Here is a 26,984-nt window from a genome sequence, read left to right on the forward strand (position 1 = left end):
TAAAAAGCCGTCCTTTTAAACCCAGCAAACCATAACCAGTTTACCTTGATTTATCAAGGAGCCATGCTTTTTGGCCCACCCACTTGGCACTGCTTGAGAGAATGAATACAACAATTACGTTTCCTCTTAGTCCTGACTGTTTTTGCCAGCAACTTCATTTTTGCGGTAATTTACTACGGTTGACTGTGAACCTGTCCTAATCAGAGACATTTGTCAGGCAGGTGAAAGTGTACTTGGGCTGGGCAGCCTGCATGTTGGCGCATCTACAAAGCAACTTGAATCGGGTCTGGAATTTCATACTTTTGCTTTACTTTGACAGTCTGCTCTTCCAGGCGCCTCTTAACCCTGCCAGAGGTTTCACACGTGGCCAGTAGTATATTAAATAGTTTCCTGAGTTTTGTATTTGCATCTTTAAAGGCCTAGACATGATTGTTTCTGTGTTGGGTTCAATATGCTGGTAATCAGTTGCAGCTTTGCCTACTATACAGCTTAAAAGAAAAGATAAAGGTTTTGAACGTATATATTTATCCCAATACAACTACAAAAAGAGCAAGTGTTAAACTGATAAAGGCTGGTAAAACAAAACTGGGCAGAGTTAAAAGTCTAAGATCACAGGTTCGAACCTGGGTCACGTCGCTAGTTGACTGGGATTCTCCAAGCAGCCATATTCTGAGATACAGTGACCCCCTGTGGCCTCCCAAGCATGCAATGCTGCCTCCTCCAATCTCTGGGATGTGGCTGGATGTGTTGAAGGTGGTTGAGTTGGAGGGTTCCACGTTCTCCCCGTGTGCGGTCACAATGTTCGTAGAAAATTAGGTGGGAATAACAAAAATTATTTGGATAATGTTCTGGGTTTTTTTTCTGTTTTTTCAAATGAATTAAATCAGAAAACCTGCCAGGGATTGACATCCCATCCAGATGGTGTGTTTCCTTGCAACAACTGTTGGCTGGGATAGGCTCCGCCATCTTGAATTTAAGCTGTTTAGAGAATGGCTAGATAGGGGGTGGAAACCTGTAGACCTCTAGCTAGAGCAAGCCGTTCCCTGTTTTTAGTTTTGATAGAATTGGATTGTTCAGTGTGCATATAAAAAAGAAGCACATGGAGCTTCTCCCATAAAGCTGTTTGTGCTTGAAGCCCTGCTCATGGGACAGCTCCGAGACCTGTTGACATGGGACAGCCCAGAGGTTGGAATCATTTGCAGTGAGATAGCTCTTTTAATAGTTCAGACCTGTGCCTGTGCAGTGTAGGTTACAGTCATGCTAGGTCATCTCTTTGTCTCCTGTCCGTCTGCCCCTCTGATCTGCAGTCTTTGTTGCCCTAGGCCAAGGTAAAACACTCAGCCAAGATCGGAAGTTACTGAAATAATGGCAGACCAGGTGAGTGATACTGTGTAAAGTGAGATTAGATCAGGTTTCGCCTTTATATTGTCAAATTGGGTTTCGTTGTCTGTGTGAATGAAGGACACATAAAGAGTCTTCCAAAGATTAGTGGGCCAGGGTGCCGTTCCCACCACTTCTCCAGTGTAACATCACAGATGTTTTGATTAAAGGTTTTCGGTTCTACATGTGTCTCTGGTATCTTTTGTTTTAAAAGCCTGTGGAAAATGTCAGTAGGTGCTGCTCATAAATCCCTCAGCTCATGAGTCAATGCTGTTGGTACTATTGCATGTTAATATTTGTTAAGGAGTTTTGCAAAGAAAACAAAACATTCCAATGTTTTGCTTTATCAAATGAGAGTTTAGGAGGAGTTTAATCAATTTAGAATATGTTTATTTTTTCTAGAAAAACAAAATCTTGAAGCATCTTCTGTATAGCTGTGGAGCTGTATCTGTAGCTGAGTTGCCAACACAAATGGCTTCTAAATGTATAAACAGTTGTTATATAGATTTTTTTTAGTGCTGCAAGCTACAAACAAACTGCGTGTTTGTTTTAGTTGCCAGGATCTGATACTTGAAGAAAGTCTGTTCTGTATATATTATATATAGTGCATGGAATGTGTGGTGAGGTAATACACCAATCATAGCTCAAGAAAGGTCTTTGCAATTTTCAAGCAGATCTTAACTTTTGATGAAAAAAAGTTCTGTTCAATTTTGTGTTTATACCCAGCTTCTCACAACACAAATCTCCTCTCGCTCTCTGCAACTCTTGAGTTTAACTCTTGAGTGTGGCAGGGCACGTTTTCCGTTGCTATAGAGCAGTCTTTATTTTCTTGTAAATGGGTCAGGGAGCATGCAGCAATATTGGAGAACCAGGAACCACTGCTGATAAATGTTGGGTGTAAAAAAACAGAGACGAAGGGAGGAAAAAGGAACATCACAATGCAGCAGTCTCTTTGAAGATGAGAGATTGAAATAAATACACAGGCAGGAAATTGCTTAAGGAGCAATCTGAGCCCTTTGCAGGACTGTTTTTGTAATCTCTGGGATCGCAGTTACACTTTCAGTTCTGCCTGCAGTTTTACATGGCAGGGTCTGCAAAATGAGGATGCAAATATCCAACTATTTACAGTGCTGGTGGCCAACAACAATTTAAACACCGACACAGTTGGCAGGTGTCTTTTTGCAAGATGTGTCTCTCATGCCAGGAATCTTGTTTTGTGCAAAATCTCCACTCAGGATTTCCTGCCCTTTCTAAGAATCCCAGGTTTTTGCAAGAGGCTTCCTTACACATTTCATGCTCTAGCTTTCACGCACTGCTGCCTTGCAGAAAGCAGACGAAGCCGTAGGAGGAAGAAGGGCAGCAGATCCTTACAGTATCAATTAAACAATTAGATGACGGTTGTGGTAGAGTAAATCCAGGATGTTCACAACTATTGTTAGATTTTAAAAGGCTTCCGTTTCCCTGAAGTGTTCTGGGTTTTGCGTGAAAGGTGATATGTAGGTGTTTGTGAATGTGAACTGGGAAGGTGAAGGGCCCTCCGATTTGATTGGGTCCAATGCAGAAAGTCTGCTTAGTGGCTGAAAGATCCCCATTTGTGGTGTTTTTCTCAGAGTAGTGTATCTGTATTAAATGTTGACTGGGCGATTTGTAATTGGGGGTTTGGGATCAGTCCTCTTTGACTTGATGGTTTGAGTGAAGCCTGAGGGGGAAATCGTAACTCCTCAATTGAATTGAAAACATAATACTTGGTGCCAGAAGGGCCCTGTGTTTTGTTATTGAAAGCTCTGGCACAGCTTGCCGGCCTTGGGGAAAGGTTTTTTATTTGGTTCTATAATTATGTCAAAAATACATTTAATGAGGAATGATGTATAAATAAATATAAACTGCATACAAAGACATTTTGTTCCTTCTGCATTTGGAGAATTTGCGCTGTGCAAATCAATGGCTTGCTCTTATGCTTTCGATTGGTTTTAGGTTGGCACCACAACAAGGGCGAAGTCTTGAAATAAGCCAGCATGTGCAGCCTTTGAACATGGAGGTTGTTTTGCCAGCAGAGTGGAGAAAGGAGAAGGTTTTGGCTCGTGTTCTGATTTCCCCTCTTCTTCGTTCGGAATGGCCATGCCAAATGTCATTTCCTGACAGCGTCCTGCTTCAAGCAGGGCCAGAATGTGAAAGCTCTCCATCCTGGCCTTTCACAGGCGAGTTCATCTCAAACTGTTGCGGCGGTCTTGACTTATTCTTAGTTTCGTTGGTGCATGTCATGAGACCTAATTGAAAGGGATCAAATAAGGCTTTGTTTGTGGAAAAGCTTGTTTTCGTTGCACAGTCTTCTGGATTTAATTTGGTACATGTATAGACACAAGAAATGGCCTCGTTATGGCTGTCGGTGGGAATGGTATGGCTTGAGCAGAACTTTTGATTATTGGTAGTCAGTGGGTCCCCAGCAGTGCTAATGCTCCCTATTGTCTTCCATTTCCAACGTGAACAGATAACGCCAAGCTGTGAGCAAAACCCCAGGCCCCGGCTGTGGAGTAGGAGGAAACAGTTTCTTTTTGTTTTCCTTTTTTTTTTTCTATGTGCTTTTTTTCTTCTTATCTAAAAGGTTTATGTGGAGCAGGCATCGGTAAGCTATCTTAATTAGAGATAATGATGGCTTTACGTTTTCTCTAATTATACATTCTTCCTCAGGAGAGGGGGCTCTGTCTCGGTTCCAGAAGATGATGTGAACAGAGAGAGATGGCTGCCTGCTGGCAGGCGCTCGGAATCGAAGCCTCTAACTCTTCTCATCTGAAATATTGTTTTAACATCCCGGTGGTTTTGTTTTCCCGATATTCCCATTTATATTTTGTATCTTGGAAAAGTGTTGTTTTCCAAACACAATGGGAGATCAGTCTTGGTGGGTGCCTTTGACGTTTCATGAAAAGAAGAAAAAGTTTAGGTCTGAACTAGAAGGCAGTGCCTAAAAATGTGTGCTGGCATTCTGGGCACTTAGGAATTTTTAAGACATTCCTTCAGTATTTCCTCCTTAACACAGAGAATCACAGTACTTCTTTTCTCCTGGTACTGCAGGACCAAGGTTACCAGATGTTTTATCTAGGCAGCTATTCTGATTGCATACTTGAAAACTGACATTCAGAAACTTTTGCAACTGCAGCTCCTTCTTTTGCCAGGGGTGTGTACCTAGCAAGGTTTTCTCAATTCAATTAATGTTGCAAATTTGTCGTGAGTGGGACATAACTTTGGCCTGAAAATTACTGAGCGGGAAGAGAACTGTACGTTAAATAATTACAATTCGTTTCAAAATTTGAAAACACCTTCATTGTGAAACTAAAAAAAAAAGTGAACTGTAGTTGAAAACCTGTGTGCTTTTTAAACATACCTCCAAAGGAAAGACCTTAGAACCTGCCTATTGTTTTGTATTGAACAGTAGACTGGTGAACCATAGCTGAGGGACAGGTGCCTCAGGTGCAGTCTACTGACTGTGTTAAACATTCTCTCCTAGAAGTGGAAAGACAGTATTGAAGCACGGGGAACACGTAGTAGACTGTACACAAGCAGAGGAGTGTTTTCATGATGGGGAGTATTTATCCATTGAATCGCAGTCTCACAGCAGCTCAAGGCTGACAGCAAAAATGCAGGTGTGACTCCAAAAGGCCACCAAGAGAATCCCAGGTGTTTACGGAACAACGGGACTAAAATTCTGAAACTGTTTTTAAATCAACCGTGAGCGTTCCTTCTGTTTTGCATTGCTCAGTGAAAAATATTTATTGAGACTGAATCTTCTCCGATAAGGGAGACCTGTGACTTCAAAGAAAAACGAAAACATTCCCAGCCTGGCTGTTTACTTTGCAGCAAGAAGCCTGAATTCTTTGCAGTCATTTTTCCATGACATTCCAAGAAGTCCTCTCTGTTCCTGTCTGCTGGCTCGGTTTCAGCTCATCAGCAGAGCTGAGCTGCACGTGGGCCAGACACTGCAGGAGAGACCAGAGGTCATCACGAGTCTCTCCCCCTTACTTGGCAAAGTGATGTCTCAGGTTCACCTGCTTTTGTCCACTAAAAAATCTGAGATGGAAACAGATTGCTTTCCAAACTCGCGTCGCCATTGTTGAAGCTCACATTGAGAAAACACTGTTCTTAAGTCCATGCACGCCTCATTACCTCCTCTGTGGAGACAGGTAAAGAAATGTTGGAAAACCTGACAGTTTGTAACATTTCAAGTGAACTGTTTCATGCACTGATGGTGAGGGTAAGCACAGCTTGTTGAGTTGGATTGGTCACTCTGCTCTCTGACAGCTGAGCACAGCTCCCACAGTTGAACCTGTGGGTGTGTGAGCACAGCTCTTGTGACAAGTCAGCAGCACGTCACCCATCAGAGCAGCTTTTGCATGCTCTCGGTGCAGAATGAGCCCATTCTGCTGTGCTAGGATTTAATGCACTGCTTTAAGGATAGCTGCCATCATTTGTGCACAAAGTACAATCTGCAATCCTACAGGCGTTTCATGTCTGACTCAACGCTTTCCTTTATCTTCATTCATCATAAAAGCTTCCAAGTCTCCTCATTTGCTGGCTTTCATTTTTTTGGCTCTTAATTATCAGATCTATTTTCTTTTTCTTTTTTTTTAATAGCCAATCCAATCACAGCTGATTCTTTATCAGTCTGTTTGTGCCAGTGCTTCCTAAGCCAGCTCATGTCATACCTTTGTAACAAACTCCTGCATCTGGACCGATTAAGTATCACGGCCATTGGGAGGGCTTGTAGATGTCTTCCTCGTAGTCCTTCTTTTATACCGGAGTACAATGAAAACCTGATTGAGTTTGACTGCAGTGTGATGTCCTTTCCCCTGTAGGCTTCCCTTGTATGGAGGAAACAAAAACAAATCTGTCGCTGCTCTGACTTTAACGGGCAGCCCGCAGATGCTTGGTGTAATTGACCGTGTGTTGGGGAAGCTAATTTTAAAGTTGCACCAAATGCCTCACGCCACAGAAAAAAAACTTCCCAAGCGGCAGTGAAGAAGTGGGGCTGGTGAGGTCGAAACAGTGTGCGCGGTGTGGCCGCGGGCTGAGTCACTATGAGGGAATGCGATCTTGAGGGAGGGGAAGTCATTAGCAGTGCTCTGTGGAAGGGGAAGAATTGTCTTGAGTATGATTTGCCCTTCTGTTCCCTCATTATCTAACAACACAGCGATCGTTAGATCCGTAGTCTGCTGTCCTCTTTAACCCTTTTTGACCTTTGTCAGTGGGAGACCTGTGATAATTCCTGAGAAAACATTTATTAGAGGACTAATCAACTACTCAAATGTTTCACAACGTTTCAGAACGTTTCCGAAATGTTGTGCTTCTTTTCTTCTCTTTTCAGCATGGAATAAACCTTTACTTGTTCCTTTGCAGCCTACGCATGCTGACGCAGCTACCCACCTGAACTATTCAGATGTTTTACTTTTTTGTTTACTAATGACTGCAGGCTTCAGAGAAGATCATCCAGGTTACCAGGGAGCCCCGATTCCTGTCATTTTTACAGCCACTGGTAAAAAATACAGAAAGGGACAATTAAAAAAAAATCTTTGTGCTGAATATAAACCTCCATCCTGCATAAGAAAGGTTGTTTTATAACAGACAGGTACTGGTATCCTGGGGTACAGTTTTAACTATCAGTCTAATGATGCTGTGCTGTGTCATTTGCACATGTGCACAGGGGGTACAGTGCACTCCAGGCAGCAGTGTGCCTGAGTTCTGAGCATTACCTCTTGTTTCTGTGTGCCTGATTGTACTCAGTGGGATGATGTGTTGGCACTATGAGATGATGTGGCTGGTGGTTAAACGTTTGGGGAAGCAGGCAGCACACAGAAAGAGATTAATATGAATCCAGAAGATTGGGGAGGGACACTGGTTACTGAAAACCGTTTTTCTGATCCACCCAGTCCAACCCTTTCCATATGTTAGTACTATTTTTTTTCTTGTGTTTATCTTAGCTAAATTCAGATTTTTGTTATTGGATGCCATGCTACTTGAACATTTGCATGTGAAATATTAGGTATCTTTTTTTCAGAGCGAGTTGGAGGTTTTAAGAACTCACCGGCAACTGTGGAATGCATTCGGAGAACATTTTGGGGATTTAACATTTCCCTTCAAGTATTTCACCCTCAAACGCTTTTTGAAACAAACTTTTTGTAACACGGTTTCCTCTATGAAGTTGAGACTTTGATTTGAATTGTGGTCAATGAAACCTTCTGGCTCAGTTTAACTTCTCAAGTTTGGTGACAGCGTATCTGTTTTAAAAAAAAAGGTGTAATTCCATGTCTATTAGTAAATGAAAGTGCTAAGAATTAATCTTTCTTTTCATGTTCAAGGATTTGAAATCAAAATTAATCAAACTTAAAGTGATCTACCAAGACAGAAAAGTTAACATCATCTTTGGAAACATAGCACCAACACTACTGAAATATCAGTTACTGAACTCTAATCACGCCTATATGTATATTAGAGTGTTTGCCATGTCCATCAGTTTTAGCTTTCATTCTGTATCAGATAAATCTAGAGTGCCCATTGGTTTTGAAAATGTAGCTGGAATTCAGTATCACAAGTGGATCCAGGATGCCCTAACTTCTGTCCAAGGGGGGGGTATTTATTTCACCTTTAGCTTTGATTTATGTGACACAGAACGTTATCGCTTTGAGTGGAGTGTCCTGAAATGCGCTATATAAGTATAAGGATTATTGTTATTATAGGATGTACATAGTATAAATGGTAATATTCTTGTATGGCAGATTCTGGAAAGTTGTTACTTATGGTACAACGTCTGTCCATTTTCTTACCTATTCATACAATTCAGGGTTGTGGGGCTTATCCTGGCAAGCAACAGACAAATGGCGGGGTACACTCTGGATGGGACACCAGTCCATCACCGTGCACACACAGACACACATATCACAACCAGTTTTTCCAGAAGCCAATTTATCTACTAGTATGTCTCAGGACTGTGGGAGAACATTGGAGCACCCAAAGGAAACCCACATAAACACGGGGGAGAACATACAAACTCCATGCAGACAGCTCCCCAGGTCAGGAATCGAAGCCAGAGCCACAGCACTGCAAGGCAGCAATGCTGACCACTGTGCCACTGTGCCACCTGGTATACTAGCTCATAAGAAAATACTACAGTATACTCATCCAAGTACAGCTGGTCATAAAAGCTTTTACCAGACATGAAAAGAACAGATATTATAAACACATTGAGGAGATCTGCTGTACTGCCTTGTTATTTTTTCATTGTATACAATCATCCAGATTCACTGTCTCACCTTGTCTCTGGACCCCCTTTAAAAAACTGCCTAGTTTGTTTTGATCCTATAGATCAATTAATTACCGTCTGTAGGCCCAGTTTATTTTAATTGCTCTTTGTGCCTTGCCAGAAAAGTGAGGTAAGTGAATTTGGATGAGTAGTTCCACTACTAAGCTTTTATTAAAATAACATTAGCAAAACTTTGATATTGCTGTGATTTCCCTCCTAGGTGATTAGCTTTTAGAAGTAAAAAAAATATGACATTTGCAGCTGCAATTAATCAAAATGACACTTCATTTATAAAAATCCCTCTGTCAGCCTCAATTTAAGAAATTCTGTTAAATTTTGTTCATGCACACCATTGAATTTGTATAGGTCAACACCTCCCACCTGTACTTGAAAGTACTGAAGTATCTGCAGAACAAGATTGAATCATTGGGTTAAATCTTTCCATTAACAAGCCACCTGGTTGCTACCCATTACAAATTATGCATTTGTGTTTTTATATTTTGCACTCCAGCAGCCCATGAGAGGGCTGGCTGTTATTTCAGTACTCATGCAGAAAACCACACACTCCCTAAATGATTGGTAAAACCTAATCGCTTTAAAGTTACATCAGGCTGCTTTGACTTTTGAGCATGCATGCACTTGCCCATATCTATCTTTACTTTTGCTTTTTTGCCACATTTTTTATTGTGTAGGGAAATTGCACAGTGTGTTTTGTGGGGGGATTAAGAAGGAACAGTTTCGACATGTGCTGTGATGACAGTTGACACTGAACAGTGCTGGTGGCCATTCACTTTAACTGGCACAGTGCCACCTGGTGTCAGCTGAGAGGAAGCTCCAGTCTGAAGGGTTTTATGTGATGACATGGGACCAGTTCTTCCATCGCTGAGTGATTGTGTCTGCTTGGCAGTGTGGACTGTCGTACTTTTTCCTTTTTTTTCTTGAGGACTTCAATGATTGACTTCACATTCAAAATCACACATCTTGTCATCATCTGGTTCTATTTTAATGATATTCTCCTTTTGCTGCTGAATACGGCATTATTAATAAATTAATTTGAACACTCTGTGGAAGCAAGCAGTGACTACTGCTACTACTGCTGTGATAGTTGTGGCTGTCATTCTGATACTCAGTACCTGCTGTCACTGACCTAAAAGTAGCATTAAATATTCTATTAAAAGGAGCCTTGGTATTCTGTATCCACAGAAAAAGAATAATGCGAAGAATATGTTGAGAAAACTTCGAAGAGTCTTGGGTTGCTGATTTTTTTTTGAAGGAATGCAGTTATTGTTCTGAAGTCATTATGGGATCGGGTTGCTGTAGCTTATTCATTGCGGTAATGTTTACAGGATTTGGGGGCTGACACTATCAATACAGGCTGGAAATATGAAGCGGTACTGTTTTGACAAGCTTCAAGTGGCAAAGCTCAGCGTACTAGCGTGCGTTTTGATCAGGAAAGGCATGAAAACGGCCCTCTCCAGAGGTGGTATGATGGCTGCATGTCACGGAAGTGCTTTAAGGAAGCTGTGATTTCCGGGTCCAAGTTTTAAACCAGGGGCAGCTGTTGCCCCTAAGCTGAGTTGACATTTGCAGTGAGATTCTCTCCCACACAGTAGAGCTCCTGGTGTAATGTTTCAAGTAAGGCAGGGTTGTCTTTGGGATCTAAGTCCACAAGAATGTTGGGCGGACTGTGGGGCTCCTCAGTGGCTTACCCAGTTGAAGCGATTGCAGCCTAGGCTACCACCTGTGATCTGGAGAATGTGGGTTCAAATCCAGATATTGCCACCTGAAACAGAAGTGTCCCCACAGTCCAAGAGAACACAAATAAATTACCCTGTTCCAAAGGGGGAAGAGAAAGTCTGCAAAGTCTCCATTTATTGTGAGAATGACATCCTGTGATTAGTTCAGCAATCTCCACTACTGTCCCTCTGTTACTCAAGCTGCAAATGTGGGTGGCTTCTTAAGCTGCTCTTGGAGAAAAGTTAGCCTTTTCCTAGTTTTTGAATTTGGAATAATTTAATGGGCTAGTTCTGTAGTCCTCAACATAAGTGGGTGTCCCAGACAAAACAAGCCACACCTACGCTCTCATCATTAATTTTGCTTATGTAAAGCTGACTTATGGAAAGACGTACTGGTAGGTTCATTGGGTTCTGGGAAAATTGCCCCTGGTGTGAGTGTGTGTCTGTCTCTGCCCTGCGATGGACCTGTGAGCTGTTCAGGGTGTATTCTGCCACTGTTTGTAGGAACAGGGTCCGGCTTCCCTGCAGCTCTGAATTAGATGTAGAGGTAGGAAAATGAATGGATGGAAGATACAGTATATAAAAATGTAAAAGGCAAAACTGTGCAAGACCATGCACAATCATTATCCAGGCTACTGTTCCAATTATCCCATTACAAAACCAAGTAATTTGATCAGCAGTCCATAGTAATTAGAGTGAAAACAACAGATGTAAAATTAGGGTGCTACAACAATATGGCTGGAAGATAATGTTAATTGTTCTACTGTAAATGAAAGGATAGAAAAGAGTTGCATTGGTGGTCAGGGAAAAATGGGTACCAGAGAAAATCCCAGCAGCACCTGCAGCTGTCGCTGAGAGAAAACCTACCCAAGGCATGCTGAAGAAACGTTTCCCTGCAAAGCCATGATATTGTTTCAGTAATATCAACCATCTAATCAACAACGTTCAAAGGTGCCACCACCCTAACCCCCAAACTCTGTATTAGCTCTAATACATTGAAAAAATTGAGTGAAATATTGATGGATTAGAGACCAGAGCTGCCAAAGGTTATGTGGACTATGTTGTAGAGAAAAATCTCCAGTGATATGCACTAGTCACTGACTTGGTTTTTGATCTTGGGGAGACAAGTTGCACATCTGAAGCGGTTAGGATTGTGCTTCAGGACTGTGTTGTATAGGAATAAATTTAGTTGCTTGGTAGGGTGCAATTCAGGGTTGAAAGAATGTCATTTGCAGCTTAAACACAATGGAATCACTCACTGCGACAATCAGAAATTGATTTTGTTTTGAATTGCAGGGTATTTGAGGTTAGGAGCACATCAGACACTTCAAGAACTGTTTTTCTTGTCCCCACACAGACATTGACATAAACCGCCTAGGCTGAGCTTGTTCCTGGCAAGAGATGAACTAGAAGGAGCTCCCAGATTTGGCAGATAAAAGAGAATGCAGAGCCAGAGGGCAAACAGGAAAAAAATAGGCTTTTCTTCTCACCACAGCTACTGTTTATTTTCATATTTCCCTAGTTTCTTCGTTTTTTGGGCCATTAGTTTTCTGCCTTGGACATTGTGATCTGGGTGCAATTGAACTGGAGGATTTCAGTGATCTGTATCCCAGTCCTGTACCTCAGAACTGACACAGCTACTGGGGAATGTTCTACCTATGCGCTCGGTTAAATTCTGTAATTGAATCCTTAGTAATAGGTTTAAGTTGAGCACTTTCATCGTTTTCAGTTCCCAAACAATTAGGAGGTCCTGCCTTTTCAATATTGCATTTCTTAAGTAACTTAAAACCTTTGAGAAGGAAACAAAAACTTGCAATGGTTCTAACCAAAAACTGTTAGTCCTACTAAGGATTTAATGCTAAATACTAATCCATTATAATTTATTATAATATTAATCCATACATTTTAAGTGTTTACATAATAAATATTGTAAATAATAATCCATTTATTATAGTTTATTCATTATAACATTTCGTTGCAGTGAATCGCCATGTGCTTCGCTAAAAGATCTTAAAAACCAATTACTAAGAAGGGAAAAGACAGTTTATAATGCTGGAAGTGGACAGGCATTCTAGTACAGAAGGGTTTTAGGATCTATTTTAAAGGTTTAAGGGGAATTGCACAACTGTTTTTATATTTCAGGGTTAGAAAGAATCGGCATTGATGAGGGCATTTCAACCGCAGTAAAAAAGTCAGATGTACACAGTCACTTGTAAATCCTCCAATTTACATCACAAAATAGACAGAATTTCCAGGTATGCTCAGCGCCATGTTCTGTGATTCAGAACGAGGCAACCAAATGTCCGGTGAGGTGAAGCAGCCCTATTACATCGTAAGCAAGCAGGCTTGTGAATACATCTCTTTTAATCCAATAAAAATATTGCTCTTGATTTCAAGACAGTTTTGCCAGACCATACTGCCTGTTAACTCTGCATGCAGATCGTGGAGGAACATTCCTGTGGTGAAATGTCTGCTGCACAACCCATACTTGTTTTCACGTACATAACATTACGTCAGTTATTACAGTGACTAGTGAGCAGGAAGGGCCGCTTCATATCTTCACATCGCAATCACGCAAACTCTCACTCTTGCCTGTGGCTACAGGACTTTCACAGAGTCAGAATTTAGAATCAATCAGTCGTAAATTATTTGGATTTGCTTTGATGCTATATAATATCTTTTTTAACCATGCCGCTGTCTCTGAGAGAAAGTCAGGTGTGCCAAGTCCTTGCAGGGAAGCTCAGGGAAGGTTCCAAGTTCAGATTATCTCAACATCTTTGGGCACCAAATCCCAGCTCACTTTTTCCAAAGTTGTTCCAGTTAAAGAGGATTAATAAAATAAGAGGTTTCCACTAGTACAGCAGAGATAAAGCAGATCCTCTTCTGAAGAAAGAAAACAGTGTGTTCAGAAGCAGCAGTCTGTCTTGCTGTGGGCAACCACAAGACCTTCAGCATGGTATCGAGTCAAACATGCCTTGAAATCTAGTCAAGTTTAGAGAAGAAGTTAAGACACAATTTCAGATAAAGGGTGGCTTACTGTAACTGCAGACTGTGACCCATTGAATGGTTGGCTCACGTTGGAGGAAATTAAGTTAGTTATTCTGGATTTCTGGAGTTAGAGCACCAAATGTGCTACTTATGGCTAAATTGGTCATCATTTGAGGTACGTGAAGGAGAAATAAAAGGAAAGTTACTGTTTTTTTATAAGCAAATTACAATGCGGTCAAAATCCACTCGTTACCACTTCAATTGAGTTTTTTTTTGTTAAATGCCAAGTTAGAGTCAGCCCTTTAATTTGTGCCTAGTAAATGCATATTAATAAAGCAGTTGGTTTTATTGCGTGCAGGCCAGGGTATCCACTGTGTCATGGAGGAGCAGTCAAGAAGGGTGCAAAGAATTTATCATGGAAGGAAGGCGTGTTTTTTTTTCAGATGACAGGGCAAAATAAAATGAGACTGTAATTAGACATTAATTAGTCAAGTTGAATTATTGTTGGGGTTCCCTCTGGAAGGTGATAGTAACCACCCACCAGTATGACAGTTAAGCGTCCTGTCTCTGAAATACACTGGTATAGGTTTGTACCCTTTTCAGGCTTTCAATGACAATCCCAAATGTGCCTTCTGCCTCTGGGGCATGTACAGTAGGTTATGATACAGTATGATGATACTTTGTCTGATTTCTGAGAATTTTTTTAAAACAGTACGAGAAACATTGCATTACATAATCATACAGGAATCCCCACAACTATACCAGAACCCAGGCAAATATACTCCCCCCACAGTTACACTAAGCCCCTATAAGCCCTATAATCACACATGAACCTGTCACTTTTGCATATAATCCAGTGATAGTACTTTCCCATAAACCATTACTTATTTATTGATTGAGTATTTGATAAAGGAATTCCTCATTTAGTTAAGTCTTCATTGAGGGCATTTAAAAAGGCTGGAGTTGATGCAGGACAGGGTGTCATTGTGTCTAAAGGCTGGAGTAGATGCAGGACAGGGTGTCATTGTGTCTGAAGGCAGGAGCTGACGTTGCAGTGTATCTGCCTCGCCTCCCCACCCCTCCCCCAGCCAAGCACAGGGCCCACACAGATGTGCCCCGCTGTGGGCAGTCTCCATATTCAGCAGTACCTCATGTTGGTGGTGTGGGATACAGTGATTTTGTTTGCGAGACTTCCAGTCAATGTGCATCACCAGCAAGCCACATTACATCAAATCCATAAAAGGGAGCTATTAATAACACCAGGGCTTTTAATTTTCAGAGTCACACTGGGAAACGTGGGAAGACCCTTTGAAGGACATGGTTGCAGTTGAGCCATGACATCAGCTCAGCCACATAAAATGTTGTGACGGATTCACTATTCTGGAAGGCAATTTAGGGCAGGTCTTCTATATGTATGAATCCACAGCATAATGAAAAAATTATGCACCGAAATATTAAATCATAACTTCCACTAAAGCCGAAGAAGGTTTTTTTTTTCCAATTTGTTGAAAGACAAATTCATTTCTGGGCTTGTTAGTACAGAGATCAAAGAATATGGAGTGGCTGATGTTAAGAATGTTGTGTGCAGTAAAACCTTGGTATTCATGAGGGTTAGGTACCTTGAAGTCTCTGTGTATGGTAACTCGCGAATGCAGAACTTGATACCTTCTGGGGGAAAAGGGGTATGGTTCCACTTATCGTGAAACAAGCATTTCTGAAGTAATGTTTTTGTTAGAACTGTTAACTGTTTTGGGCAAGAGAAATGAGCATTGCTGCCTCACAACACTGGGTTTATGGGGTGTTGTCTGCGTGGAGTTTGCATGTTCCCCCCCATGTTTGCGTGGGTTTCCTCCAGGTGCTATGTTTTCCTCCCACAGTCAAAAGACGTACTGGTAGCTTAATCTGCTCCTGGCAAAATTAGCCCTGGTGTGAGTGTGTGCACATTTGTTTTTGTGTCTGTCCCTCGATGGACTGGCGTTCATCCAGGGTGTACCCTGCTCTGTGCCCATTGCTTGCCAATATACTGTAGGTACCAGCTTCCCCGCAACCCTGGATTGGCAGCTAGAAAAGGGATAAATGTATCTTAACTAGTTCAGAAATAGGTTTAGTGTTTATTGGTAGTAAGTGTTTTAATAAAAAATGAATACTTGAACCTTAAAAAAAAGCCGTTTTTCCTCCTACTATAATTCAAGTCATCGCATGTACTAACAAATAAATTAGATCATTAAATTAAATTAGATATTAAAGCTTACTCTGGATTAGAGTTTTTCTTTATTTTTACATCTGTTTTAATTACTATTACAAATGCAGCACTACTGTATACTTTAATAAAGTTTATTAGAGCAGAGTAATAGCAGACAAGGTAAATTAAGTGTACCCCCCAACCAACTCCCTCTTCAACCTTCTCCTGCAGCTTGTCTAATGCTCATTCTTCTAGTTTCTTTTCATTCCACTTTGGACATTTAATGACTCCATTTGAATCAGTCTGTATTACCATAGTTTCCAGAACATTAAAAACAGTATCACATTATAACAGAAGTGAAGTCAGTAGAAACTTTGATTGATCACTTCCTTCTTTGGCAATGTCAGTGTAATACTTGATCATTTTGGTTCTGCAGCCCAACTTCATTCTTAAAGCCAGGAACTTTTGGTTAGGTGCTAAAGCAGATGCTGGGGATGACTGGCCTGCAGTGGGTGGCACTTGGAATGAATTGATGCAGCAATAAAAAAAACACGAAAGCTCACCAGGGGATTCGGAAACGCCACTACAAGTTGTTGAACCCATCCAACACCGGAATGGCATGAAATGCTACAATAAAATGCAGTATTGATAGCTGTGTTGCTCCAGGAGTACCCTGTGCAAATCATTTTGCTAAGGGGTCAGTTTCCACAGATCTTTCTTCGTGAACAGCTGCCAGTCTGATGATTAACTGCAAAGCCTTGAGATGTTGGAATTAGAGCATCAGTGCTTCTGCCAGTCCAGTGCTAAAACTGCATTATCCTTGTCACTTGATAGCAGAGCTCTGATGGGAAAGAGAGTGCATACGGGGGGCGGGGGGTTGTGCTTGATTTTTAATATCATTTAGCCAGCATAATGAAACCGTCCGGATTGTAACACTAGTTATTGTGTTTGGTTGCAGTCCCATCCACTGTCCCTGTGCAACACCAGCGATGACGAGCGACAGGAGAGCATCTTCATCAGCATAGTGAAGCTGGAGAACCCTGAACACAAAGTCCCGCGGTGCCAGACGCTGATGGAAAAGGTAAGGGTGTCGAAGGTCAAGCGCTTTTCACTGACAGGTCGTGGAAAGACCTCTTTAGGGAACCTCGACCGTGCTTTCCAACATACAATATCTGTAAACTTTTTTGGACTCAACGTTCTTTTTAGGATTATACAGTATGTAAGTTCTAAACTGTGTCAGCAAGAGGGGCTACAGACTTTCTTGAGAGTTTAAAATTAGAGGTAGTGTATCAGTAGCATTGTCAGGATAGTGCAATCATTTCTGTTATTTTCTTTAGCTTAGCTCACTCCCTTCTCCTCATCATTTCGCAAATCATACAAAGTGTTAAATTGGGCACAACTACAATAACGTGTATTGCATATGCAATAAGATAAACTTACAGTAAAACAAGAATATTCATGTTGGAAGTAACTAGGAAAGAAGCCTTTCTTACACAACACTGCTATATTGACATTAACACATTAATGTGTATGCAAAAGTGGTATTTTAAATTCTTTCAGTTCATGTGTTGGTTGGAATATTTCAAGTGATTTGAATCGATGTTTGCAAGGCCTTCTGCTGTTGCTAAACAGCATCATTAATCCAGGATGGACAGGCGTTCTGTGAAATAAAATAAGCGTTTGTAAGTTGGTGTGTCCTAGAGAAGGTATTACTATATGTTATCAACACCTCCAGCATAGCTTGGGGACTTGTTCAAAATCGCCATGAGACTTCGGTCAGGGCTGAGACGGGAGCAGTCCTGGTGTTATAAAGTCACTGTCCAGAAAATTATGCCGGACTCCCTTTTACCAAAACCTTAATCAGTGACTGGCAATATCCTGTCCACCAGAGATCTCCCACCTCATTTCCTAGTGGTACACAGTGGCTTCTTGGAGACTGATCTAGCTTGAGATCGAACCATTCTTCTACCTTCACAATTAACCATATTGATATCGATTTACTTATGCTCTGACTGACAACTACAGGACCAATAGTACCCAGTCTCACCTTACAGCTCCAGCCACAGGTATTATCCAACTGCCATTGAGTGATCTGATCTAGAGATTAGTCTAAGACATGACACCGATCTCACTGAGACAGTACACTGATTTTGCCACCTGTGTTCTCTACCTATTTATAGAGAAATCTACTTGAAACTAGCTACTTTAGATTTCTCGCTCACAGCCTTGTGCAAAGGCCTATACATTTCTCCCTTGAGAATCCCCAAGGATACTTGATTGGTTACTAGCCGCTTATTGATCCAGCAACATAGCTGGGTAGCTTGTTCCAGACACCCGCCACCCTTTGTGTAAAGGAGTCTCTTGCTCTCAGCTCTGAATGCGCTTCCCATAGTTTCTACTTCTTTTGGTTCAATTTATTGTGAGGAAATCTATTGAGGCTTTGTAAGTGTAAAAAAGTGTATTTATGATGTGACTGTTTTTTGAATTTGAGGAAAACGATTCACGTTATTCATTCCTTTTCCATTTTTTGGAGGGGTGGGGGCATGCCTGACCTGCCAAGGAATGGGACAGTTTTTCAAATCTGACATGGGTATTCTTCCCCTTGAGGAGGAGGAACTTCATTTAGCAGGGGTTCAAATTAATCTTACTCAGGTTGTCAGTGTTAGCATTTCCCCATTTTGTGTGGACAGTTAATAGCAGGTTGCCAAAATAGTTAATAATTGCCTAACACACATGCTCTGGCTCAATAGTAGGGATCCAGGCTGTCCAGGTGTTAATATTAAATCTTTCAACTGAGGGGATGGCTTCCCACTTTTCCTGTTTCAATCTCTTCATGAGACATCTTGTTGGAAACCATTACTTGTGAACCTTTGTCTTTTGGATGCTTGCTTGTATCGGTGCTTTTTTTCCCCTGTTTCACTATCAGTGCCTCAGGTTTTATCTGTGCTTTTCCTGACCTGCGCCATTGGCAGACTGCGAGTGATGCTCATAGTACTTTCAAACGTTTTTCTAAACCTGTAATCAGTGCGAACTTACACAAGAACCTTTGGTGCCATGCCATTCAAATTGCACTCCAGTGGGATTTTATTGTAGATGCTACTGCTGTTCATACGGAGGAGCCATGCACCCATATATGTGTGAGATTTGTTTTTCTGGCTCAGATGAATCGGTCTCAGAAATGTTGGGCCAGCTGTCACATTAGGCATCCTGAAAAAAGAAGAACAGTTGCTGTTCTCCGTCTCATTTTATGATGACAGAAAGGAATTCTCCTTTCCAAAAATAAAAGTTAAAACAAAGTGTTTTTTTGTTTTGTTTTGGGTTTTTTTGGTGGGGGACAGTTCCCTCCACAGAGGTTATAACAGGGATCTGTTCCGCTTATATTCTTAAAATTATTTTCATAATAACTATGGAAAGTCATTTTCTTTTAGTACTGTTTGCAGCACTTTATAGATTTTCCTCATGTCTTTCTGTGTGCGTGTGAAATGCAGGGTATTGAACAAGATTGTTTATTCTTTCAGCTCCACCCTTGTGAAAGATTGAACCCAATCACAATCACTGTACAACCAGAATACTCATTAGTATATTAGCAGATACTGGTTACTTTGTATCTTTCATTTTAAGCATAATATTGAGTGATGTAGACTTGTCTGTGTTTCTGAATATTATGGAACATTTTGTTGTACTTTCTGCAATAGGGCTACAGCTCAAGACATTTTCATTTCTTTAGCTGATAAAGAGCCAAGGTGCTGCTGCTATTCTGAAAAGATATTTAGCACGGTGCTGAATTATGAAATACTTTTATAATGTTGCTTTTTGTTTTCAGGTTTATGACAAAATGCTTTACAGTAGTGAGACCAAGTAGACATGATCGAAATGGAGAAATGTTCTCCATTCCATGTTTGATTTAAAACGTATTGTGGCATTAACAGCAGTTTATATGTCCAAACCTGGTGCATCCTCTTTGACATTTACTTCATTGCAGACATACTTGATCCTGTATTTTTGTCGTTTTTCACGGATCTTGTTGTTACTTGGAGCTTTTTGTGTTTCCTGGGATTGTGTTTGCTTGTGATGTCATTTACCAAAGCAGACAGAGCTTCTGAAAACACCTGTCTGCTGCTGCCTCGTGGCGTTGTAAAACCATGAGAGAGGTCCTCCTCTCGTTGTGCATTTCTGACCCCACTGATCTCCAGATGCTTGGACGCCTGCCTGAGCTGCATTTGCATTCAAAAGAGGCTCTTGGTTTGCAAATAATAGTATCAGGATTTGTGGTGTGATTTCATGGCTGGGACACATAATTCTGTTTCCCACATCAATCGGCTGGGCTGGGAGGCTGTTTTTAGAGCCGTGTTGTGCAATGCAGAGAATTCCTGTTGAACACCCCTGCTGATTGTCTTTCATCCTTGCTCATTATCACTTGTAGCTTATAATTGCCTCGTCTCTTAATTAGCCTTCTGCTTCTCACACTGCAGGCTTGCTAGTACTGGTACAGCACTTACCGAACAGCCAAGCTGAAACGTACTAAAAGTATTCTGTGTCATTTCCTTCACTGAACTTTACTCTGGGAAACAATGGAGTGTGGTGGAATCCAATGAATTGCTGTGAAGTGCAGGGAGGTTTTTGTGGCTGTTATTTTTATTTTTGTTTAGAGGCACTGCAACTTCAATAGCTTTTAAAGTGTGTTCATTAAGTCATCATCGAGATTACTTGTATTTTCATGTACATGCTTGCGCTCGTGGACTTTTTTCCAGGTTGTACTGGACATTGTCAGGGGTAGCATTTTCCCCACTGTTAGAAAGAGGCAGAGGGGGAAGTGAAATGATCAAGTCTAACATCTAAACTACATGCACGTTCAGTAGTTTGTTATATCGTGAGGAATGCATTGTTTTCCTGGATTTTAAAGTCTATGTCATGTAATTAAATTCTAAGGAATTTTGGAGTGCACCACTGTGTTTCTCTTTTTGCTGATAGAAGCTGAACTCCATCACCCTGCACCTTGTTAATTTTGAAGGACTGTGCATCCCCATCCTTTTATCCCATTCTTTTATTTTATCTACCAGCCACACCCAGAATAAACCTGTACAGTAGATCATCAATAATTCTGTGATATTCTGTGGTTTTCAACATTTTTTCCTCAGTATATACTGTATTACAGGCTCAGCATTGTACTTTTGTGCCATGTGGCTTAAGTACACATGAGACTGTAACAAAGTGAATACTAGCATAAATACAGCTGTTTGGGAATAATGTAAGTTTGATAGAGATGTGAGGCATGAATGTCTCTGTGTGAAGAGTGGTGTTACTCACAGAAGACAGAAAGCACAATTGGTGCAGGTTGACTAGTCTCTTTAACTCTACTGAATGTGATGGATTCTGCATCTTCTTTTATCAGTATCAAGCCTGGTGCCTTGTTCCAGTGTTCTTCTGAATGAAGTAATGAAGCTGATGGGCTGTACTCTATCTGAGAGCTGTATTGGGTGTAACGCTCATGTTCCTCCCCATCCTGCTTCTGGTAGCTTTTTCAGATGTCATGTTTGGCTGCAATAATTACATAGCAATGAAAACCAGCTGCTACAGTGGAAACAACCGCAGATATTCACACAGAATGCATATATACCAAGAGATCTAAGACTGTGCACAAGGAAAACACAGAAAACATGAATGGCTCCTTTGAATGATGCTAGTTTGTGTTGTTTTTTTGCATTACTCAGAAACCATTTTCAAGAGTTTGTACCCTCTTGTGCTATAATACCTTTATCTGGAACCTACTCCTGCTATAAAGCTTTGTGAATACAGGACAGGGCCTTTACGCTGTTAGTCTGAGATCATCTTAAAATGTGCTGTGGGCCTTGTTCCATTTAGCATGTGATAAAAGGGCATCTTGATTTTTTCTGTTTGTGTTTCAACCAGGATGGGTTGCTGCATTGCTGCTTCAGCAATCAGTGTTCCTCATGAGAGCCTGGAATCAGCAGTAGGTGAAGGAGGTGCCCCAGGGCTGGGTACAGCCTGTCTTTTTACCCACTGACATCAGCCTAGCAGGGCCTGGTTGTCATACCTGAGTGCTGGAATGCATTGTGATATGATGAAATATGTCACAGCTGACTTCTGGAATGCTGAGCTACTGCTTTGCTTATTCTTCTTCAGTTGTTTCGTCTTGGATACAGCCGACCTTAAAAGATGAACATATTCAAAGAACAAGAACTACACTCTTGGCTTGTAGAGATTGTCGTGTTTCTTTAAAGAATCCAAAATCCTTAAGGTACTTATAGTTTAGGCCAGTGGCTTGATCTTCATTATCAGTAGTGAAACAGGAACCAGCGAGCATATAGAAACTAAGTGGATATGCGTTCAAGTGTTTTGATTTTTTTTTATCAGCAGATATTTTTTGTTATATACGTATATATGTATATATACTTCTGGTTAGTCGCCAATAGTGTCTTTGCAGTGCTGGCCCCTGTATCCACAATCGGAGAATGTCAAAGTGCAGATGGGCCCCACCAGCCTGCCTACAGACTGAGTCACTGACCTTCCCGAATGGAAGCTGGCAGTTGCACCACCACGTGGGACCCGGTGTGACAGGCGATAGCATCAAACTTACAGTCAGCCTGCAGTCTGGACATGCACCTCTGCTGGTTGAGCCACTCTAGAGCCTGGCTTCTTACCGAGAGGGTTGTGGGAATCCGGAAGAAGTTTTTGACAAGCTCCATTTAAAAACACGATCCTTAGATCAAGTAGCTACTGTCAACCAAGCATGCTAAATGGCCCAATTTGGTCTCCTCTCAGCTGTAACTTTCCTTGTGTGCTTATTAAAGTGTACCAAACGGTGCCTGATGTCTCGGGAGCAGCCATCCCACTACCGTGTTGAGAATTAGCCATTGCCATTTCTTCGCACGGACTTGAAACTGATATTGGTAAGAAAAACACAGCCCACTTTGAATGTAACCGGAGCTGTTTTGTGTTTTTGCAAGTAATGATGGATACTCCTGTGTCCGTGCAGTCTGCTTTTTTGTCTGGTTTGTGCAGAAGGGTGTGCTGTGTTTGCAACAGGGACATGAACCCCAGCTTAGCCATACTCTGACTCTGAAAGCCCCAGAGATTGCGGTGCCTGCAAACTCAGTAAGGGCATGCGTGCATCCCTGAACACGGCGTCTCAGGAAGAGATGCTAGGTCAGCGGATATGTTAGAAAACAGGGGGAAATCTTTTGAAGGATTAATTAATTATTTCCACAACCTATTTTTTATTGTGGACCTTGATTGTGGGACTATTGTATTACTTGATCATTTAAGACAGCGACTTTGGAAAATTCCTGCATTCCTGCCACGTATTTACTGCAGCGCAGTGAGGGGAAAGCAGCAGAAGTGGCTCCTGTGTATATTGCCCTTTTTTTGAAGCAGCAGACAACTCAAAGCCCCTGATATATCCTGTGGAAGACGTATTGTCCAGCCTGTGATGTAAAGGAACATCTGGAAAATCTCTGAGCACCACGGAGGTTGAATGCAGAAGCAAGTGAAAAAAAATAACGAATGCCAGAAAGCCAAAGAAACAATGTGCGCACAACATTAATCCGCTTGTGTCTGAAGGATGGGCTAGATTGCTCTCCTGAGTGTTTTTACAACAGCATCCACAGTTTTAAAATCTGGTTGGCTTGATATGAAAGCCAGGGAGCTGTAACCTCAACTGTTTAACGTGTGCAAGAGAGTGGTGTGTGTTAAATGGCATGAGGATCAAAATCACAAACTCTTGGCAAAACTGTTCTCAATATGCCGTGCTGCTTTTTAAGCTCACCTCCTTAAAGTTCAGGTGGTTTCGTATCCTTAATGAGTGCTCTTACTTTTTTATTTTCAAAGCGATGTTTGTTATTCCTGCTCTGATCGTTCACTTGTTGTCATCTGTTTACTTTCCTTTATGAAAGCGACTGTTGGAATAAGCCTGTTTTCTTGCTTTGACTTTGGTTTCGTTGCTTTTCTTCGTCTTTCAACTGGAGCGCTGTGCCAAGCAGTGATTAATGCTGTGGTCTCTGCTGAATTGCTTTGGAATATGTTTTAAAGCGAAAGCAGCTCCCTCTGTTTTTCAGTCAGTCATTCGTTCCTAATGTGGTCTCCAACTAGGAGCTTGGCAGCAGAGAGGAAAAGCGTCTTTCAGAGCAAGCCTGAGGTTGGTGAACAGGCGGGCCTGACCTTAGCATGGCTGAATGTGCCACAGTTTGGTTGGTATATGGGCAGCAGTGGCAAGACTTCAGAGAGCTGCAGGTCCTCTATCTGTTTGACTTTTTAATCCATTTAGAATGATTGCCTGAGAGAATGTCTAGATTGTGAGACTTTTCAGGTGTGTTGCCAGCCACCAGGAAGATTGCATCTCCCTGCTAAAGGCTTGAGAAATAACCAGTTAACCTTTTTGGGGTGGGAAATTAACTACAGAGGGGACAATCCTGCATCGGTGTGGACAGTGACTGCTGCCTTTGTTGTTCATGTGGTGATTCACTGCTGCTTGGTAGTGCTGCATTGTCTTTTATGACTCGTGTACACATGGGTTATTGCCAGTGCCTAAGAAAGTGCACTTGCTGTGTGTATACATTTCTTTTTGGTGGTATTGCTCAGGGATTAAGCTGTCTCTTTAGCTAGAAAAGTAACAGACATTAAGTATCGTAATGCATTTTTATGTATTTGTAATATCTGGGTATAGGAGCGAAGACTGATGCAGATGTATATAAGGATATGGCACTTCTGAAATACTGTAAAAGGTGCGAGCACAAAGTCTGAGAAATCATTTCCACGGGCTGAGATGTGCTGTGATTTGTGAATATAAACATACCCTGCCCTCCTCCACTGTTTGAAGCCAGTGATGCCAACTTATTGTTCATATTCACTCGTGATTTTCCCTTTATTTGTTTTATTCTATTAGTTTTTCAATTTCAGCATCCTGCATTTATTTTAAACCTTCCTTTTGGTCTGAGTTTCAAAAGTGATTTTTGACGTTTTCTGCTTTAGAGAGTAATTTGCATTTTGTTTCCTGAAAATATTTGTCAAAATTTAAAGCTGCAAATAAATGAGATGGTAGACTGGGATAGAAATACCTGTTTCGACTTCAGCTTCATTTTGAACAGCTAGCTGAGTGGATGGACTGCTTGATTTTCATTTGGACTCGGAATGAGTGAACTCCTCTGCATGTAGTTTTAAAAGTTGGATTTTATTACCGTCTGGTGCGGAGAAGGTGTTTAGTCACACATAAATTTCTCTTAGCTTTTCAGGTTTAAGACTAAGCTGCTGCAAGTCTGTTAAGGTTTAACTTTTCAGATCTGTTTTCAGGCCACTCATCCCTCTTGTGTTCTCTCAGATAGCTCCCAGAATTAATAACTTACTTGTGTGGTTGAAAGTTTTTCTTGTCTTTCCTTTTTTAACCAGAGCCTCCAGAGTTCACTGTAAATTCTGTGCCTTTGTGATTCCAGTTCTTTTCTAGGAATCTGTCAGGAACAATACCCTTCAGGAGATGGTTATTAAATGTGATGAAATCGCACCTCACTTGCCAGCACACAACTTATCTGCTTTTTTGCCTTCCTTACTGACATGTCAAATCCAGCAGACGTCTCGCAAACCTAATCTCCCTCAAACCACCCCCCCACCCCCCCCAAGCACGCAATCCCCTGCCCAAGAAATGAGTATCGTTTCTTTCTAGTGCATAGTCACATTGAGATTTTATGAAAAAATACTTAGAAGAAGAAGAAACAGACACAGATTTCATGCCTGGTTAAAGAACGGAGCAGGTCGGCTCTTTCAGTTTGTTGATTTTTGAGGATACACAAGCCTGAGCTTGGTTTGTGGATTTCATACAGTAGGGATGAATTTGTTTCATTGTTGGTTTTCTGTTTCCTAGGCCTTAGTCCATTTCTTTTTTCTTTCTTTTTTTTACTTTCAGATTTTATCAGGAAAGCGGGCCACGCTTTTATGGTTTTTGATAAATTTGAACAATGGACGCCATTGTACGGCTTCGTCTGTGCTGCACAAGTCGCTCCAGAGAGCGAAATTAAAAAGCATTTAAACAATGCAGAGGAAAAAGCAGACTCCAGCGTTTGATGTTGTAACTTCAAGGATCTCACTTAGAGGGGTTTGTTGGCACTTAACTAGCGTGACCTTCAGCCTTTATTCAGTCCTGACTGGAGGGCTGAAAACTGGCACTACGTTGGGTACAGTGCTGTGTTTATTCTTCTAATCCTTCAGATAAGATGCTTTTTTGTTTCATGCTTCCTTTTGGAAAAAATAGAAAGTCATGTAAGTTGGCCAGTTCCTTGTCATGGTATTTCTGCAGCAAAGTACCAAGGAAGTCTGTTTCTTGGGTAGAAAAGAGTGCTGGATTCATTAGCTCTTCAGTGGTTGCAACATTGTGGACCACTGTAAAACAAAAGGAAGGAAGTAGATCAGTGATGTTTCTAGTATTCTAGTGCAAATCTGACCTCTTCCACAAGCTATAAGATGAGCTTGCCCTTATATGTGAGACTTACTGTGCGTAGAGTATCTCTGAGCATGACTCTGGTTATATTTAGGGTGGACGAGTTGCAATGATACTTTGAATATTTTTGCTATTGTTTCCACTGTGCTGTCGCATGAACAGGAGCATGTGCTTGCTCTGACATCTTCCATGTTCAATTAAATTTGTAATTCCAGATCTGGTCTTGCTTTTTTTTATCTCGTCTTTTTTGTTTGTTAGCGGGCATCACAGTAGAGCTGTCCCGTGAGTCACCAGGAGTTCTGTTAATGATCTGTTTGGCCCAGGAAAAAGGAAAGGCAAATTTAAAGCTTTTTTAAAAAACTTTGCATCTGCTTTATATCCGTTGTGGTGCCTCATTATGTCGTTTACCTTTCAGAGCATGGCATCTGTTATAAACAATGTGTGAACCATTTAATCCACCGAAAACAGACCGATGAAGATTGTAATGCTCCAACATGCTCTGAGCATTGATATCCTACCATCTGAAAAGATCCCAGAACCTCATCTGTCATCAAAACACATAGGATTCCAATGAGAAAGACATTCTGAAAGAATAAAATAAGTCTTGTTAATCTCTGCATGCAAAAAAAAAGCAATAAGCTTCCATTCAGACAGGTATTTAATCAGTGCTGTAACGCACATGGTCCATGAACTGCATTAAAAACAAAATGTTAAAGTGTAAGTCTAAAGTAAAAGTTTTAAGATCTTTTATTCTTTTAATTTGAATGTAGATAAAGAGAGCAGTTATATTTCTTCAGATTCCGTTTCACAAAGCTTTACCATCCCCTACCTTTCCTTAGCAGCCAGTTATTCATGCAGATGACTTTAAAAATTGGTTTAGAAACTAGGAAATTCCCTTACAAGTTCATTCTCTGGTCATGTGTCAACCCAGCAATAAGGAAATCGGCCTTTGATTCAAAACATATA

The 26,984-nt window shown here is 41.2% G+C and overlaps 1 protein-coding gene across 1 annotated transcript in view; it reads left to right on the forward strand.

Annotated features, from left to right (window-relative positions):
* LOC102688937 (E3 ubiquitin-protein ligase RNF43) overlaps nucleotides 1-26,984 on the forward strand; it is a 97,734-nt gene that overhangs the window by 44,868 nt on the left and 25,882 nt on the right. The window contains exon 2 of the mRNA XM_006640990.3: nucleotides 16,533-16,655. Within this exon, the coding sequence (XP_006641053.2) occupies nucleotides 16,533-16,655 (123 nt within the window). The remainder of the gene's footprint in view (nucleotides 1-16,532; nucleotides 16,656-26,984) is intronic.

Source organism: Lepisosteus oculatus, chromosome 26 (assembly GCF_040954835.1).
Source record: "Lepisosteus oculatus isolate fLepOcu1 chromosome 26, fLepOcu1.hap2, whole genome shotgun sequence".
In the NCBI taxonomy this organism is placed as follows: Eukaryota; Metazoa; Chordata; class Actinopteri; order Semionotiformes; family Lepisosteidae; genus Lepisosteus; species Lepisosteus oculatus.